This window comes from Aricia agestis, chromosome 17, assembly GCF_905147365.1.
Source record: "Aricia agestis chromosome 17, ilAriAges1.1, whole genome shotgun sequence".
Lineage (NCBI taxonomy): Eukaryota > Metazoa > Arthropoda > Insecta > Lepidoptera > Lycaenidae > Aricia > Aricia agestis.
This window is the reverse complement of record NC_056422.1, coordinates 8,692,344-8,708,309: the sequence shown is the minus strand read 5'-3', so window position 1 is coordinate 8,708,309 and position 15,966 is coordinate 8,692,344. Positions and strand designations below refer to the sequence as shown.

At 35.3% G+C, this 15,966-nt stretch overlaps 3 protein-coding genes across 5 annotated transcripts in view; 2 read left to right on the top strand and 1 right to left on the bottom strand.

Moving 5' to 3' along the window:
* The first annotated feature begins 2,841 nt into the window (after nucleotides 1-2,841).
* LOC121735185 lies at nucleotides 2,842-7,950 on the top strand. The gene is made up of 4 exons (XM_042125904.1): nucleotides 2,842-3,055; nucleotides 4,759-4,893; nucleotides 5,766-5,892; nucleotides 7,676-7,950. The coding sequence occupies exons 1-4, from the start codon at nucleotides 2,953-2,955 to the stop codon at nucleotides 7,761-7,763; spliced, it is 453 nt and encodes a 150-aa protein (XP_041981838.1). The 5' UTR covers nucleotides 2,842-2,952; the 3' UTR covers nucleotides 7,764-7,950.
* A 221-nt stretch (nucleotides 7,951-8,171) lies between these two features.
* LOC121735186 (iron-sulfur assembly protein IscA-like 2, mitochondrial) lies at nucleotides 8,172-9,020 on the bottom strand. Its single transcript, XM_042125905.1, has 3 exons — nucleotides 8,709-9,020; nucleotides 8,349-8,522; nucleotides 8,172-8,309 (listed from the first exon to the last, which is right to left on the bottom strand). Exons 1-3 carry the CDS (start codon nucleotides 8,957-8,959, stop codon nucleotides 8,306-8,308), a joined length of 429 nt encoding a protein of 142 aa, XP_041981839.1. The 5' UTR covers nucleotides 8,960-9,020; the 3' UTR covers nucleotides 8,172-8,305.
* Nucleotides 9,021-14,504: 5,484 nt separating this feature from the next.
* Nucleotides 14,505-15,966, top strand: part of LOC121735277 (protein split ends) — a 118,912-nt gene continuing 117,450 nt past the window's right edge. For 2 of the 3 annotated variants that reach the window (XM_042126051.1, XM_042126050.1), the window contains exon 1: nucleotides 14,506-14,868. In XM_042126051.1, the coding sequence (XP_041981985.1) occupies nucleotides 14,786-14,868 (83 nt within the window). In that variant the 5' untranslated portion in view covers nucleotides 14,506-14,785. Of the gene's footprint in view, nucleotides 14,869-15,966 lie in introns of all 3 variants that reach the window. The other variant, XM_042126049.1, reaches the window with a different exon arrangement.

Here is a 15,966-nt window from a genome sequence, read left to right as displayed (position 1 = left end):
TTATTTACATGGGCGTAGCGAGGTACGGGCAGGGGGGGGGGGGGGGGCAGCTGACCCCTCCTACAAGAGCAATCGGTCGCTAATGCTCACGAGTTTCATACCTAAACGTGGAGCGGAGAGAGTTGCGGGATTGAATGCCTCCCGCATTCAATTCCAATTCCCAGTTCGCTCGCTCATATTTTGTTTTTAATTTTTATCTCCCCTTCAATACTATTGTCATAAATTCATAATGTAGGTACCTACTCATAGGATTTTCTTAATTTGCCAAAATTAGGTAAAAAGTCGGACCCGCCTGATCTCTCGCCAGTCGTGTCGGTCATCCGTCCCACTGGGTTAGGAGAGTAAAGGAATAGAGAGTGCTCTTGTGTACTGCGCACACACTTGGGCACTGTAAAATTACTTCTGCGTAACTGGCCTGGTTTCAATGAAACTGGCCACCGCCACCGAAACCGGTGTGGGAGTTATTATTAGTACTTACTTAGCTATTCATTTAATTGCTAAAGGTCATGAACATGGTGTGTTAGCAACCGAAACATCGAGACAACCATTACCTATGAATATGATGTAAAGTAAACTTACCATAATAACCTACATAATAAAAACAGTTATATACTTTTTTGTATTTTTAAACAAGGTTCTTGTCATCTAGCTTGTTTACTGTAATTAGTACCTACAGATGTACAGTTTAGTGTGGGACAGGCCAGGTCAGTGACCCAGGCTAGGTGCAACGAAATCTTGGTGAGTGCCGAGTGGTGACTCGGCGGTTCCCGCGGGTCAACGCCCGCTATGTAAGGTGCTGCAACTGTACTTTAAGCTCAAACGGTTTTACTACTCGTTATTACTTTTCAATCTGACTTGTGACAGAGAACGATACAAAAACTCACATACCGTGGCATCAGCTATGTACAAACATAAAGGTATGACGACGGTTTTAACAAATTAATGATAATAATCAGCTACATACCGTAGTAACAACTACACGCTTATGATCCAAAGATTTTCTGAATCTTCGCTTACAGTTTTATTGCCATAATTTTTTTTATAATTTTTTTGCCACAAATAACATACCATTTAGAATTATTTTACCTTTTAGCACATGTTAGTTACTACGTAAATCTGGCTCTATTTAGGATGCAATGGATTGTAGTGGGTTAGACTAGCGCTCTAGGTACCGTAAACCTCGCGTGCGAAGGACCATATGAGCTACTTCCTAATTTAAAGGAGGTGGTTACTGGTTAAGTGGTTTAAATGTGTGTTTTAATTGGTAGGTCTTCTAATTATTGTTAAATAGTCTAAAAGAATTACTGATTTCTTTGTAAGTCCTATAATCTCTGAGCAAAACCGCGGACAGACAGACCGAAACTATAATAAGGAACCCTTTTTCTTTAACTACGGAACTCTGGAACGGGACCCTATTACTAAGACTTAGTTGTCTGTCCGTATGTCCACAGCGTAATGTCTGCCTGTGTGTCTCTGTCTGTCTAAAAGTCTAAAAGAGAGTTAAAATTTTAACAGATTATGTAGGTATAGGATATCTGTTACCGCTATAACGACAAATACTAAAAACAAAATAAAATTAATATTTAAGGGGGGCTCCCATACAACAAACGTGTTTAGCCTTTTTTTACTCTTTATCAATAATGGCAACTGGCAACAGGTAGGTAGTTGAACTTTTCTCAAAGTACTTAGTTATATATTGTGTACTATTTAGGCTGGTTTTACAGTCACGCGTTTCGCAGCGCCGTTGGAGCGCGCGCGTTCGAAGCTGTAACAAACGTATGGACGAACGGCGCTGCTCAAGCGCGCGGACTTTAAAACGCAACTACTACCCCCATACATATCCGAGCGCGCGCGCTCCGACGGCGCTGCCGAAACGCGTGACTGTAAAACCAGCCTTATATAATATTTAATAATAATTTTAAAATGAAATAAAAAATTAAGATGAAGGCCAAAATTGTGTCTTTTGTATTAGGGCGCGCATACAAAAACCACAATTTTGGCCTAATTTTGCTCTATAATGGTACGGAACGTTTCGTGCGCGATATTCAAAAATGTAATTAAGTAAAGAATATAGATAGTCAATACATAGAGGTATTGACTATCTATATTTTTTACGTAATGGGGATTGTCCATTTTTTTTGATTTTGCTTATTACAAAAACATATCGAGGAATAAGGTCAGTGATCGTTTTTCTGTATATAAACGAAAAAAATACCCATTAGTTACTTATATTTTTGAACAAATATGTTTAACCTTTGTTTTACCTTCAATGGCGTTAAATTAGCAATAAATTCGACCAACATTACGTTTCGAACTTTTGGTAAGCTTCTCGTATCAGCTTTCACATAATGAGAACTTGCATTTGACGAACCAGCCATTATAAATAAGATTGAAAGGAAAAAACATACTGCAGAGGTCAATTATTGGCCGCCGATGATGACGTCAGAGCGAAACTTTAAAAATTTATTGAGAAAAAACTAGCCAATGAATTTCAAAATTATGTAATTTATATTCTTAAAATACCCTATTTTAACGAAAAAAAATATAAAAAGTACATGTGATTTTTTTTGGACAATGCCCATTAGGTACATACCATACCTAATAATATAAGATAACCACTTCATTATGGAGACGATTTAAAATTCACTAAGCTAAAACATAACTACTTAATTCAAACTTTACTAGTTATATTCCGGGTTGAGTATTTTTAATAATCAATGTTATCTCATAATTCGTCAGTTTAATATTTCAATGCGACCAAGTTGCCCTACAACAGTGGACTGTGGAAGTAAAATTGAGTTATCGCCTGACCCAATACGCAAGATAACCCCGAGACGACACGTACTGCCATTTTGAATAGTCGCATTCGAGACACCAACTACTTCGCTCCTAAGTCCTAACTGTCTACTCGTAGACCTCTTCTCTCTCCTGTCAACTCTACTCGGTGGTTACATGGTGCCTTCTGGTTCCCTGAGTTCCTTCACTTGCAGCGGCATCTCCTCCAACATTGCGGCCATCAGCAGAATTGCTCAAGATTCAATCCAGCGCTGTAAAGGTATTTGTTCTCATTGTTGGGGGTTAAAAATAGACTCGTTATCAACATTTTGGAGCACTTATATGATACTTATATCACTCCTTTGTGAGCGACGTGTAAAAATAAGTAGTAAACATTTCTTAAGGGATTGCTCGCTTGAATAAGAACAATGAACGCATTGTTAGGGTTCCGTACCCGAATGGTAAAAACGGGACCCTATTACTAGGGCCCGTATAAATAGTACTTAAGATGCAACACGGTCTCAAGACGCGGTTCGGCTCTGTGATCCCAATGTCCAAATTTTGACAGCCAACCAATCACAGAGCGTGAACCGTGTCTTGAGACCGAGATGCATCTTGAGTACCGACTATTTATACGGGCCTAAGACTTCCTTGTCTGTCTGTCTGTCTCCAGGCTGTAACACAAGAACGGTAATAGCTAGAGAGATGAAATTTTCACAGATTATACCTATCTACTGCCGCTATAACAACAAATAAGTACTAAAAACAAAATAAAATTAATATTTAAGGGTGGCTCCCATACAACAAACGTGATTTTGGTGGCCTCTTTTGCTCTATATCAATAATGGCAACAGGTAGGTACTTGAATTTTTCTCAAAGTCCGTAGTTGTATGTTTACTTTAATATTTATTAATAATATTAAAATAAAACAAAAAATTAAGGAGGGCTCCCATACAAAAAAAACAATTGTTGGCCTAATTTTGCTCTATAATGGTACGGAACCCTTCGTGCGCGAGTCCGATTCCCACTTGGCCGATTTGTTTTTAATTATGGTTGATGTTATGACGAAGTCTATTTACCTATGTATCCATTATTAATATTCTATTATAGTAGGTACGTCTATGCTCTATCTTCTATGTTAGTCACCACAATTTCTATTTATAATATGTAACTAGCTATTTGACCGAGCTTTGCTCGGTATTCGATAAAACACGTATAAAATGACATTTTCTAAAAATGATTCCTAGCTAGATCGATTTATCGCCCCCGAAACCCCCTATATACTAAATTTCATGTACGAACGAGCAATTCTTGTATATATATATATATATATATATATATATATATATATATATATATATATATATATTGACCATTCATTGTCTTCCTATATCTATCTAATCTGCATTTTGTAGATAGCAGAAAACACTGTTCACAATATAATAGTCAAAGTGCCTATGTTTTTTAAAAAGCAACAGTTCGTTGCGAAAATATAAGCTTCCTTATCAGTTTCAGGCTCTCAATCCATGTTCCGTCTGATATTTTGTGTCTTCATATCAAAGTTCGCGAATGTTGTTCTACTTATTTTTAAGTTGATTGTTGTTACTATGTAGTATATAGATAGTGAACAGGTAGAATGAAAATTCAAAATACCTATCAGCACAAACAAGCTATAAAAATTTGCGATAACAAAAAAAGCGAAGGCGTATTCTAATAGCTACGAGTTACGTACAGTTTATCTAATTATTAATTAAGATGTTTATTACGCACACTTTTATGCCTACCGACTATATTATTCTTTAAAATTCAAATACCTTACTTCATACTTGCATAGAAGCACTAAGGTTCTAGGTAACTCACAAGATAGAGGCACAGAATTTTATATTTAAAACTACCTTTTTGAATGTATATTTTGTGTCTTGATTCGCCTTTAAAAATGTTGTACCTACATTTGTACAAACTAAGAACTCTTCTTATTTGCAGATTGTCAGAAAAACATGGCCGCTATACCACCTTCTGCATTCTCCGCTGCCAAGATCCGGGAGACTCAGCGCAATATGAAAGTCAGCAACGTGAAGAAAGGAAACGATGAAAAAACCAAATTCTTCAACACCAACTGTAAGGACTTATTTGTTATTACTATACTATTATATTCTACAGTCTTTTGAAGCATCAAATAAGGCATGGTCGCAGACCTACGTAAAACGTATAAGTACGCCTATCATGGTCTATGAGATTCTTCTCATCCTGAAAACCAATAAGACAAAATAAGTTTCTACATCTAGAATACTAGCAAGAGCTTAGATTTAGGTACCTATAGGCTATAGGTTAATTATTTCTAGAATGCCAAACAGTAGGAGTATGATTGCGTAAGAATTTCAATTTAGAAGTAAATAATTTCGATGAAGCCAATAAACAAATCGTTAAGAGACACGCCCACGCACAAAATTTTCCATTACAATTTACAATATTACCTACGTAACACAATATTATTTATTACACGCAAGACGCAACTATGACGTAGCAATTGCGTAGGCAAACACGTCTTCGTTGCATCACTATTCAGTAGTTGGCCTGCGCGGGTTACTTGGACTTGCTTAGGATTTTACGATAACGTTTGAAAAACAGCTTACGAGTTGACCTAATGGACTTGCGTGGAATTGTGTTAAAATCGACAGTACTAAAAACAATATGTTTTATTTCTTCTGCACAAAGCACTGAGTTTGTATTTCTGTACACTACTGACCCTTTGACGGATTAACCCTTTATAAAATTAAGCAATTGCCCACATCCTCTGCCTAGCCTAGGGCATCACGTCTGAGGGGGCACCGGAAGAGTAAAGGTTCAAAGACCGACGCGATTCTAGTTGACAAACAAATAGGGGGGCCCAGAGGCATGGATTACTTAGGCCTTAGAGCATCAAGTCTTAATCCGTCACTGATAATACTTGGTTTTGGAAATATGTAAAGTCTTTGAATGTTATCTTCCAGTGCTGGAGCTGACTCCGCTTAAGTACAACAGCAAGCTGATGAACAGCATCTGGGGCCTGTACAATCGATACTCGCCGCACAACGTCAAGAACGTCAACGATGCCTTCACCTTCAACGCAGAATTGCCGTAAGAGCTACTTTCCAATGGCACTTACACCACAATGTATCTCAATGGAGTCACTATTGAGACACATATGACATAAGATATACCTACTTAGTTCACGAAAATTAGCTGAAAATTTGGCAAAAATTTGCTGAATATTTACTTGCAAGTCTTGCAACTCCAATTACATTTTAGGAACGCCCAGACGGAACTGAATGGAATGAGGTGCTTGTTTTAAGATTGCCTATTGTAGGCTGCTCTCCCAGTACACCCAGGAGGGGGTAGATTAAATTTAACTTTACTCTGTAACCTACATAATATGCTGATAGATAAAAGTCGTACTTTATTGTTGCCAAATTTTCCATACATTTGAATTTAATTTTCTTGAACTATATTAGACTAGCTGTTGCCCGCGACTTCGTCCGCGTGGACTTTAGTTTATGGCGCGCGGAGTCAACAAAATTTGTGTCAAATTTAAAACTTTTTAAAACCCTGGTAAGTGGTACCCCTCTTAGGGCCGCGCTACACCGGAATGGCAGCGCTGAAAGTGCTCGCCTCGCCGCTGCCATTCCGGTGTAGCGCGGCCCTTAATTAATGAAAATACCCAAAAACAGCTGTGCAGTGTGCACATAATCTATACTAATATTATAAATGCGAAAGTATCTCTGTCTGTCTGTCTGTCTGTCTGTCAGTCTCGCTTTCACGCCAAACGCCAAAACTACCGAACCGATTGTAATGAAATTTTGTATACAGATAGTCTAAAGCCTGAGAAAGGACAGGCTACTTTTTTACTAATTTACTAAATTAACAAAAACATAATAACTAATAAGTATGATTAGTTCTATGTTACAATGAAGTAAAAAATAATACGCCATCTGTTGAATCGTATTAGAACTAAAATGTTCATTGCATCGATATATTCCTGGATTTTTTATAATATTATACATAAAATATATTTAAGATTTTTGAAATTTTATTTTAATACACATCCAAGACCCAGGAACATTTAAAACTTTTTGTTCCGCCTGCGGGACTCGAACCCAGGACCCCCGGGATGAGCGCTGGCCACGCGTAATGCGAATTCATTTTCATCGATATTTTCATGGAAATAAGATATTTTCCCACATCAAAATGTAGCCTATTTCCTTTCTCAGACTCTAGAATAACTGTGTACAAAATTTCATTGCAATCGGTTCAGCAGTTTTGGCGTGAAAGCGAGACAGACAGACAGACAGACAGAGATACTTTCGCATTTATAATATTAGTATGGATTAATTGTTGTCAAGAAACCTCAGAACACAAAAACACTAGTGTCTATTATGTCGAGGCTTATAGAAAAAAATCAGCATTTAATAGGATTCATTTTCTTGACATAAACTCTTTTTTTGACCATTTTTAAGGTTCCATAATATATCCAAAGGGCAAAAACGGGAACCTATTACTGAGACTTCGTTGTCTGTCCAGGCAATATCTCAAGAACCGCTATAACTAGCCTTCTAGATCTTATATACAAAAATGGATTTTCAAATGTGTTAGTCGCGCTAAAACTCGAAAACGGCTAAACGGATTGGGCTGATTTTAGTCTTAAAATATTGGTAGAAGTCCAGGGAAGGTTTTAAAGTGACACGAAGTTCACCGGGACAGCTATTATACATATAATAAATATACGTAAATAATAATAAATCAGAAGTATTATAATGAGAAAAAAAATTCCAGCTCCTAGTAAAATATTTATGTTGTAATGTAAGATTACATTTCTTGTTTTGTTATACTTAGATATAATAATTTGATGCTCATGTTTTTGCAGGTCTGCTGCCAATTCTGCTGGCAAGGCTGATGCCAAGCTCACTTTGCCCGCTGCCAATGTTTGGATCAATGCATCCCAATCTCACTAAATAAAGTTTTCTTTCCATATATTATATTAGAATCTTGTACTGTCATATAATTGTTAGTTATAACTTTGCTATATATTAGTAAAGAAAAATAAGTTGCACTTTTTAAAAAGATTTTTTAAATAGTAGCCAGTTCAAAGTAAGTTCTATGGCTAATTGTACCTATACTCAATAAAATATGAAGAATGTAGAGTTTATTTTATTTCTGTTTTACTTTGCACAAAAGAACTAAATCATACAACACCTGAATTTTATGCACAAACATTAAAGTTTAAATATTATGTACAGATGTTTGCGCTATGTCCTCAATACCCATCCTTGACTTATGTTTAGCAATATTGGAGCCTATTGAACTAAAAGAAATAATTCCCTGTACAAAATAAGTAAAGAAAATATTGTCTTAGCCTTTATGACCAGGATAGTTAAGAAATAAGTCTCATTAAAAACCAACAAAAATAATATATAATAATTTAAATTACATAATTAGAATATTATTATCACTACTATATATACGGGCTAGATACACTATATCACATTTCAAGCTGTTAGCAGAGACCAGACATAAGTTTTCTTCGTCTATGCTGTTAGTCAATTTTTATAGAAAAGCTCGCTCCACATGAACAGCCAATATCAGCGTTGGGATTCTTTTCCACTCGGAAAGCAGATCTTATTAACTCTGTGTGGTAGTCAATTGTTGATCCCCTTATATATTCCAATGATGTTTCATCCACTACCACCTTTACTCCATCTCTCTCAAACACTCTGAAAATTTATGTTATTTGTAAATTCCGCTTACAAGGTTTAAATAAAATAAAGAATTAAAAGATGGAACCGGTAAATAGCATTTTGTAATAATATTATTATGTAGAAATAACATTACGATCGCTCGTTATAGGGTTAAAATTGCGCAATATTTCAGATTGAAAAAGAAGAATGTTACAAGCTTACTTATCGTCATCGCCTATTTTGCTGTCGATATCAAACTTATATTGGAAGCCTGAACAGCCGCCACTTTCAACACACAGTCTTAAAAATGTATTTTCCTCACATAACTGTTTTAATTTTTGCACACAATTATCACTAAGTTGTAATCCATCGTTTGATGCGACCTGGGGTTTTTGGCTTGAAAATCTCACACTTCTATTTAAGTAATAGCTACTGCTAAGGGCTCTTAATTTACTTAAAGAATTTAAAATCATTTTATCAAGTTTTTAAAAAGATATTTCAACACAAAATCAAAACATAATTTTTCATTTTCTTCTTCATTCGGCTGACAAACACAATATTAGACAAGTGACAAGTGACAACTGACATTTGACAATGTGACAACTGACAAACACAAGTTTTTTTTTTCATATAATGGCACTTCGGCTATAACTATGGCCAGTGTAGAGTATAATATTATGGCGGGAAAACAATATTCTTTATACAATTTTTTCTTTATTATCGTCAGGTCAGTCAGGTCTAAAGTCTAGTCAAAGTCTAAGTATAAAGTCAATACAGTCAAGAAGACAAGTCGGTCGATTCAGTAAAGTGGTAGGACGCTTTACTGAAACTTTTGATGGAGTTTTGGAGGGAACACAAAAGAGCAGGTTTCTGGTTATTACATCACTTTCCCACACTTGTGCACGATAACGAATATTTAATGGTTAATATCCTACCAATATTACACATTAAAAACCCAGATAACACAATTTTAGGAAAATAATATAAAAACACAACATCACTCTTTCACATTCTTCCAAAAACACCAAACACAAGTTTGAAGTTTGACCTTTTTTTTTCTTAAAATGGCACTTCGGCTATAACCATGGCCATTGGCCAGTGTCGAGTATATTATATGGCGGGAAAACAATAATACTTCTAGATTTTCTATTGGTTCCCCACAAGAATCTTAAGGGCCCCCGAGACGATCAAACGGTTTGATTCAAACCTTACGTGTTTGATGCCGTTTGATGTCGGTTTGAACGGTTTGTCAAACGACACTGCGCAGTTTGGTTCAATACGCGCTGTCGAGTATATGTCTTGTGACCAATGATGAAATACTCAAATCAGATATGTTACTACCGCGCGCGTTGTGAAGATTCAAATACGGCCCAATTGGGCCGTCTGTTGTTTAGTCTGCATCGAGTGCAGTCACGAACGTGATGCGTCTTATCTTACCTAAATAAATTGAAAATGACATCGTGCGTGTATCGAAAATGTACCAATTATGTCTCGAAAGTAAACAAAACACATCGAATCTCTTACCACATGTCTTGATTGCAATAAATACCTCGATTACTTACATTTTCAATTATTTTTTCGAATAATCTGGAAAAAATCGAATTTTCGTCATAGTTCCGGCGAAGAAAGAGACAGCGATACGATTCGATGTTTAAAAATAGAACTGTCTCTTTTATGTAAATGGTTTTTCGTATCTTTTGTTTCACTTATCTGTCAAATTTGTCAATGTTTGCAATTTTGAATTTGAAAATTGTTCGGAAGAGATTTAAGCCGGAAAATAGTATGAACGTAACATATCTGTATAAGTAGAATATCATTGCTTGTGACGAATAAATAGTATTTTTTACAATAGAATATCATTGATTTTTTAAAAGATAAAACCGACTTAAAAATTGTACGAAATTGAGAATTAAAATTCTTTATCTCAAAAACTACTAAACCTATTTTGATGAAACTTGCAGAAGTCTTCCAAGTTAAACAAGACTAACATATTATATACGAAAACTGAGCAGTCTTGGAAATATTAAATACATATTACCAATGATGAAAAACTCAAAGCAGATATGTTACTACCGCGCGCGTTCTGAAGATTCAAATACGGCCCAATTGGGCCGTCTGTTGTTTAGTCTGCATCGAGCGCAGTCACAAACGTGCGGCACGTTGTCACAATAGACATAAGTACCAGTAGTTCGACTGCAAAGAAACGGACAGGTTTCAATATCTGTCAAATTCGTCGGGTTTCACTAGGATTATGAACGGAATGTGCCTCGCGCTGGCTGATTTTAATTTATTTTTAAATATTTAAAATAAATATTTCAAAATTGGATTCTGACAATTTTGATCGCATGTGCCAAAACACAAACAACAATACGACCAAAGAGGAACACGTCCGGCGAATATGTCATAGTTTTAAATTCGTAGGTAACAATTTAACAACCCTAGCGATGATTTTCGTCATAAGACGTCAAATTTAAAAAATTTCAACATCAGTTCTAAGCATAGACATAATATATACTGTCGTACGTATATATTAAGTCTATGGTTCTAAGTCGGCATACTCTATAATTCTGTCTACTCTGACGTTGTCTTACCTAAATAAATTGAAAATGACGTCGTGCGTGTTTCGAAAATGTACCAATTATGACTCGAAAGGAAACAAAACACATGGAATCTCTTACCACATGTCTTGATTGCAATAAATACCTTGATTATTTACATTTTCAATTATTTTTTCGAACAATCTGGAAAAAATCGAATTTTCGTCATAGCTCAGGCGAAGAAAGAGACAGCGATACGATTCGACGTTTAAAAATAGAACTGTCTCTTTTATGTAAATGGTTTTTCGTATCTTTTGTTTCACTTATCTGTCAAATTTGTCAATGTTTGCAATTTTGAATTTGAAAATTGTTCGGAAGAGATTTAAGCCGGGAAATAGTATGGACGTAACAGATCTGTATGAGTAGAATATCATTGCATATTACATACGCGTCGAATTGATAACCTCCTCTTTTTTAGTAGGTTAAAAATAACGTACTCCAAAGAATGGTACAAAGTTTGTTCAAACGCAACGGAACACGATCAAACAGCGCGTCAAACAACAAAAATATAAAATTTCATCAAACGAGCTTCAAACACGTAAATATTTGACAAACCGTTCAAACTAGCTTTGTAAACGATCAAAATAGTTTGAGTCAAACATGGTCAAACCAAAATTTATGTGTTTGAGTCAAACCGTTTGATTCAAACCTTACGTGTTTGATGCAACCGTTTGATGTCGGTTTGAACGGTTAGTCAATTTACGACACTGCGCAGTTTGGTTCAATACGCGCTGTCGTGTACACAGTACACGTCTTGTGACGAATAAATAGTATTTTTTAAAAGATATAACCGACTTTAAAATTGTATGAAATCGAGAATTAAAATTCCCTATCTCAAAAACTACTAAACCTATTTTGATGAAACTTGCAGAAGTCTCCCAAGTTAAACAATACCTAGTACAATAAAAAAATATTTAAATCGGACTTATAGTTCCGAAGATATTTGAACACAAACATAAAAACACACATACACTTTTGAAATTTTGCGCATTTGTTCAGATGCTGATATAGACTAACATAAACGAAAACTGGGCAGTTCTGGAAATATTACATACGTATGCGTGGAATTGATAACCTCCTCTTTTTTAGTCGGTTAAAAATAATGTACTCCAAATAATGGTACAAAGCTTGTTCAAACGCATCGGAACACGATCAAACGGCGCGTCAAACACAACAAAAATATGAAATTTCATCAAACGAGCTTCAAACACGTAAATGTTTGACAAACCGTTTAAACTAGCTTTGTAAACGATCAAAATGGTTTGAGTCAAACCAAAATTTACGTGTTTGAGTCAAACCGTTTGACCGTCTCGGGGGCCCTTTTTATACAGTTCGACAAGGCTTTATTTGAACGTGGGTGACATTGACGGGAGCGCTGCTAGTAAAGGAGAACTGTCAAATACATGTCAAAAATGACGTTGTTCTATGATAGAAGCGTTTAGTTCCTTTTCTCGCCACGTTCAAATAAAGCCTTGTCGAACTGTACATAGATTCTGCGCATAGAACATTTTTTTGAAGACCAAAAATTTGGCCTTGGGTGACGTCATTTATGTATTTTGTCTCGCTCTTTGAGGTGACCATGATTGATCTATACTAAGGATTTCCCAAGTAAGAAGAAAGTAATGACGTATCTAGATTATTTTAGAAACATCATATTTTTATTTCAAAGAAAAAAGCAAACGAGCAAACGGGTAACCTGATGAAAAGCAACCGTTGTCCGTTGCCCATGGACATTCGCAACATAAGAGGAGTTGATAAACGCTTAACTCTTTATGATCCTCGTTAAACTTATAACAAATACGTTTATGTCTTCTTAAAGTTAAGGGGCAATAGAGGGGTCAGACTTTTAACCTGCATAAAAAATTAACCTTATACTTTTAAAAGGTTAATTTTTTATCTAATTTCCTCAAGATTACTGTAGGAATCTCGTACTTATTTCAGTACCGGACACTTATGATAGGTTAGAATAGAATAGAATAATATTTATTGCATGAAATGTTGTTTATAAAGGTGTAACAATATTATGGTTTATCAGGATCCAACATTCTGCCTTGTCAGTGGCGTGCAAAATTACAGTGATTGCATAGACATATTATTACTTATTACAAAAGTCAAAAATAAGATATTTAATATTAACATTATAAGTTCTTCCTAACATTAGATATTTAAGTCATAATATATTATTATTAAGTATGCATAATGAAAGTAATGTCATAGAGGTAAAAATTTAATTATTATTAATAACTAGCTGTTGCCCGCGACTTCGTCCGCGTTAGCAAAGTAGATCACATCCCAAGTATTATTTATTGTACAAAAATATGCCAGTGCCAGACCTTCTGAAAGTTTAATACTTTAAATAGGCTTTATTTTAATTTGTACATTAAAATCTTTCAGGCGGGGTCGTTTTATCGGTGGTTCATATTGAGCATCCACCTGTTGGATAAAAAAAACGGTAATACATACATTATAATAATACTAGCTGTTGCCCGTGACTTCGTCCGCGTGGACTTCAGTTTATAACGTGCTTTGTTGACACAACAAAATTGTTGTCAAATTTAAAAGCATTTTAAAATCGTAGTACCCCTTAAATCAAATTACCCAAAAACAAGTAATTTAATTAATTTAACATATTATAGTAACTTTTCTGTCTTTATCACAATAATTCACAATACACGTGCCGTCGCAGGGTGAAACGTGATGGCAATAGTTTCTGCACCCGCGTTCGGACTTCGGTCTTAACGCTGTTGAATAAATAAACTCCTATTAAAAATCTCAGAAACCCGGTACCTATAAACAAAGTTATACTGCTAGAATCAAGCTAGAATCTAAAGTAACAATTTTGCCTACATCTGTTAAAGACAGTAATTGTCCTTAAAAGGGATACACACTAAATCACAATAATTCCCGTTAAAAGTCTCACAAAAAATTACACTGCAACACTGATATCAAGTATAATGTGATAGAAAGAGAATGTTCCGGCGTCATATGAGAGAGACAGAATGAATATGGGGTAATCTGGCCAGCGAAGCGCTATAACGCTAGTCATAATAATATAATCGACATAGGATAAAGAAATCGGCTGACGCAATTAAGATCAAACTACGTAATTCAACAAAATTATGTTATAATAAAAAGAAATACATTTTCTTTTATTTCAGTGAAATTTTACTCTTAATTAGTAATAAATGGCAACAAAATTGTAAATAATAAAATTACTGACGTGGTCAATATGAAATTATATACATTTGGAATCAACAATGCAAATTGTATTTAAGTATATATTTTTTGTAATTTTATAATACGTAATAATAATAAAAATTAAAACAAAATCGGACAGTTTGCAGTTCAAACGCTGGTATCCTACTCCACTTTGCGCGGCAGCGGTCAGAAGGCGGAGCTTATCGGCAAACTCGCGTCGAAGCTGGCTTCACTGTCAATTCGAGAGCTGCGAAGTGTACGCTCGCGTCATTACGTAGTGTGTTTACAGTGCAGTGCGTTTTGTGAAGAGATTTCGTATGCTGTGAAGTGAAAGATAGTGTTGGTTAAAAACAAATAAGTGGAATTTGTGTCATCGATACAATGTTCTTAGTGTATTAAAAGTGTTTTTATCAAAATGTGTGACGCACCGTGGTGTGCAAAATTGATTTTTGCCACGTAGTGACGCGAACGGGTAATGATTCCTAATGTGGAGTTCGAAGCAAGATGGTTAGAGAGACTCGGCACCTGTGGGTTGGAAATTTACCCGATAACATACGAGAAGATCGAATAAGAGAGCATTTTAAACGGTACGTGCCTTCAATAATTACTATGCTAATCCCATATTTCGTATCAAAATGACGTATAAACTAACCTCTAATTCACTAAAATCGCTATACGCTATAATTAATAATCTACCTGCAGTATTATGTTCATATTTAATACCTACTGCCTACTGGTAACTTTACCGCGTTGGGCTTAAAACAAATAATTGTCGTCGGGTCCAACTACGTCATGCAGAAATTAACTAACATAAGTCTTAGCAAAGTGCTTGGTTAACTTCAGCGTGTTTTATTTTTATACATCCGTGTTAAACGTTTCAATGTTTTTGTGTATCAAATACGGTACCTACCAAATCAAATGAAGCAGAGGCCTTCGTTGGGTGGGGGAAGACGCAGCCATTTGGTATACTCACGTAAGTCGTAACACGTTTGTTTCTCAGTAGGCACTCATAAACATAAAACACTTGCTTAATTAAAGGCCTGTCTCCACGTTTGGGCCATGATGAAGAACTATGATTGATTTCTATAGCACGCACAAACGACGTCTATCATGTAATTAACATGCCCCTCTGAACGTTAAGAATCATGGTATTGGTTCAAAAAATGGGCCAACAACAACATGCCACATAACATCGCTTAGGCTACATTCTACATTGCTATAATTAACACAATTCGAATGCCCTTTTGTGGACAAATAATATAAATAACAATATTTACGTTTGTACTTTGTACTAGGTATACAGTATGCGTATTAAGTCTGAAGTCATACATACTCTATGTCAACAAGAGATGGCTTGGCAATTGGCAGCAAAGGTAATCTCCGTCGTAATTACTTTTCGTTGTAGGTATAAAGGTTCCAAATAAAATTGCATTTAAATGAGTTCTTTACCATTATATAATAAGTCATAAACTCATAACATAACACTTAGACCAACCTGCTCAATATAACAAAACTTTACGTTTTATTTTATTCAACATCGATTTTATTCTGATTTGTAATAGTAGTACCTATGTAAACTATAAGCTATATATAAGTCTACATAATACTATTGTCTATTACAAATTAGATTCATCTTACTAAGTTTATTTTCATAGCTATACTCTCAGACAAGACATGAGTTACTA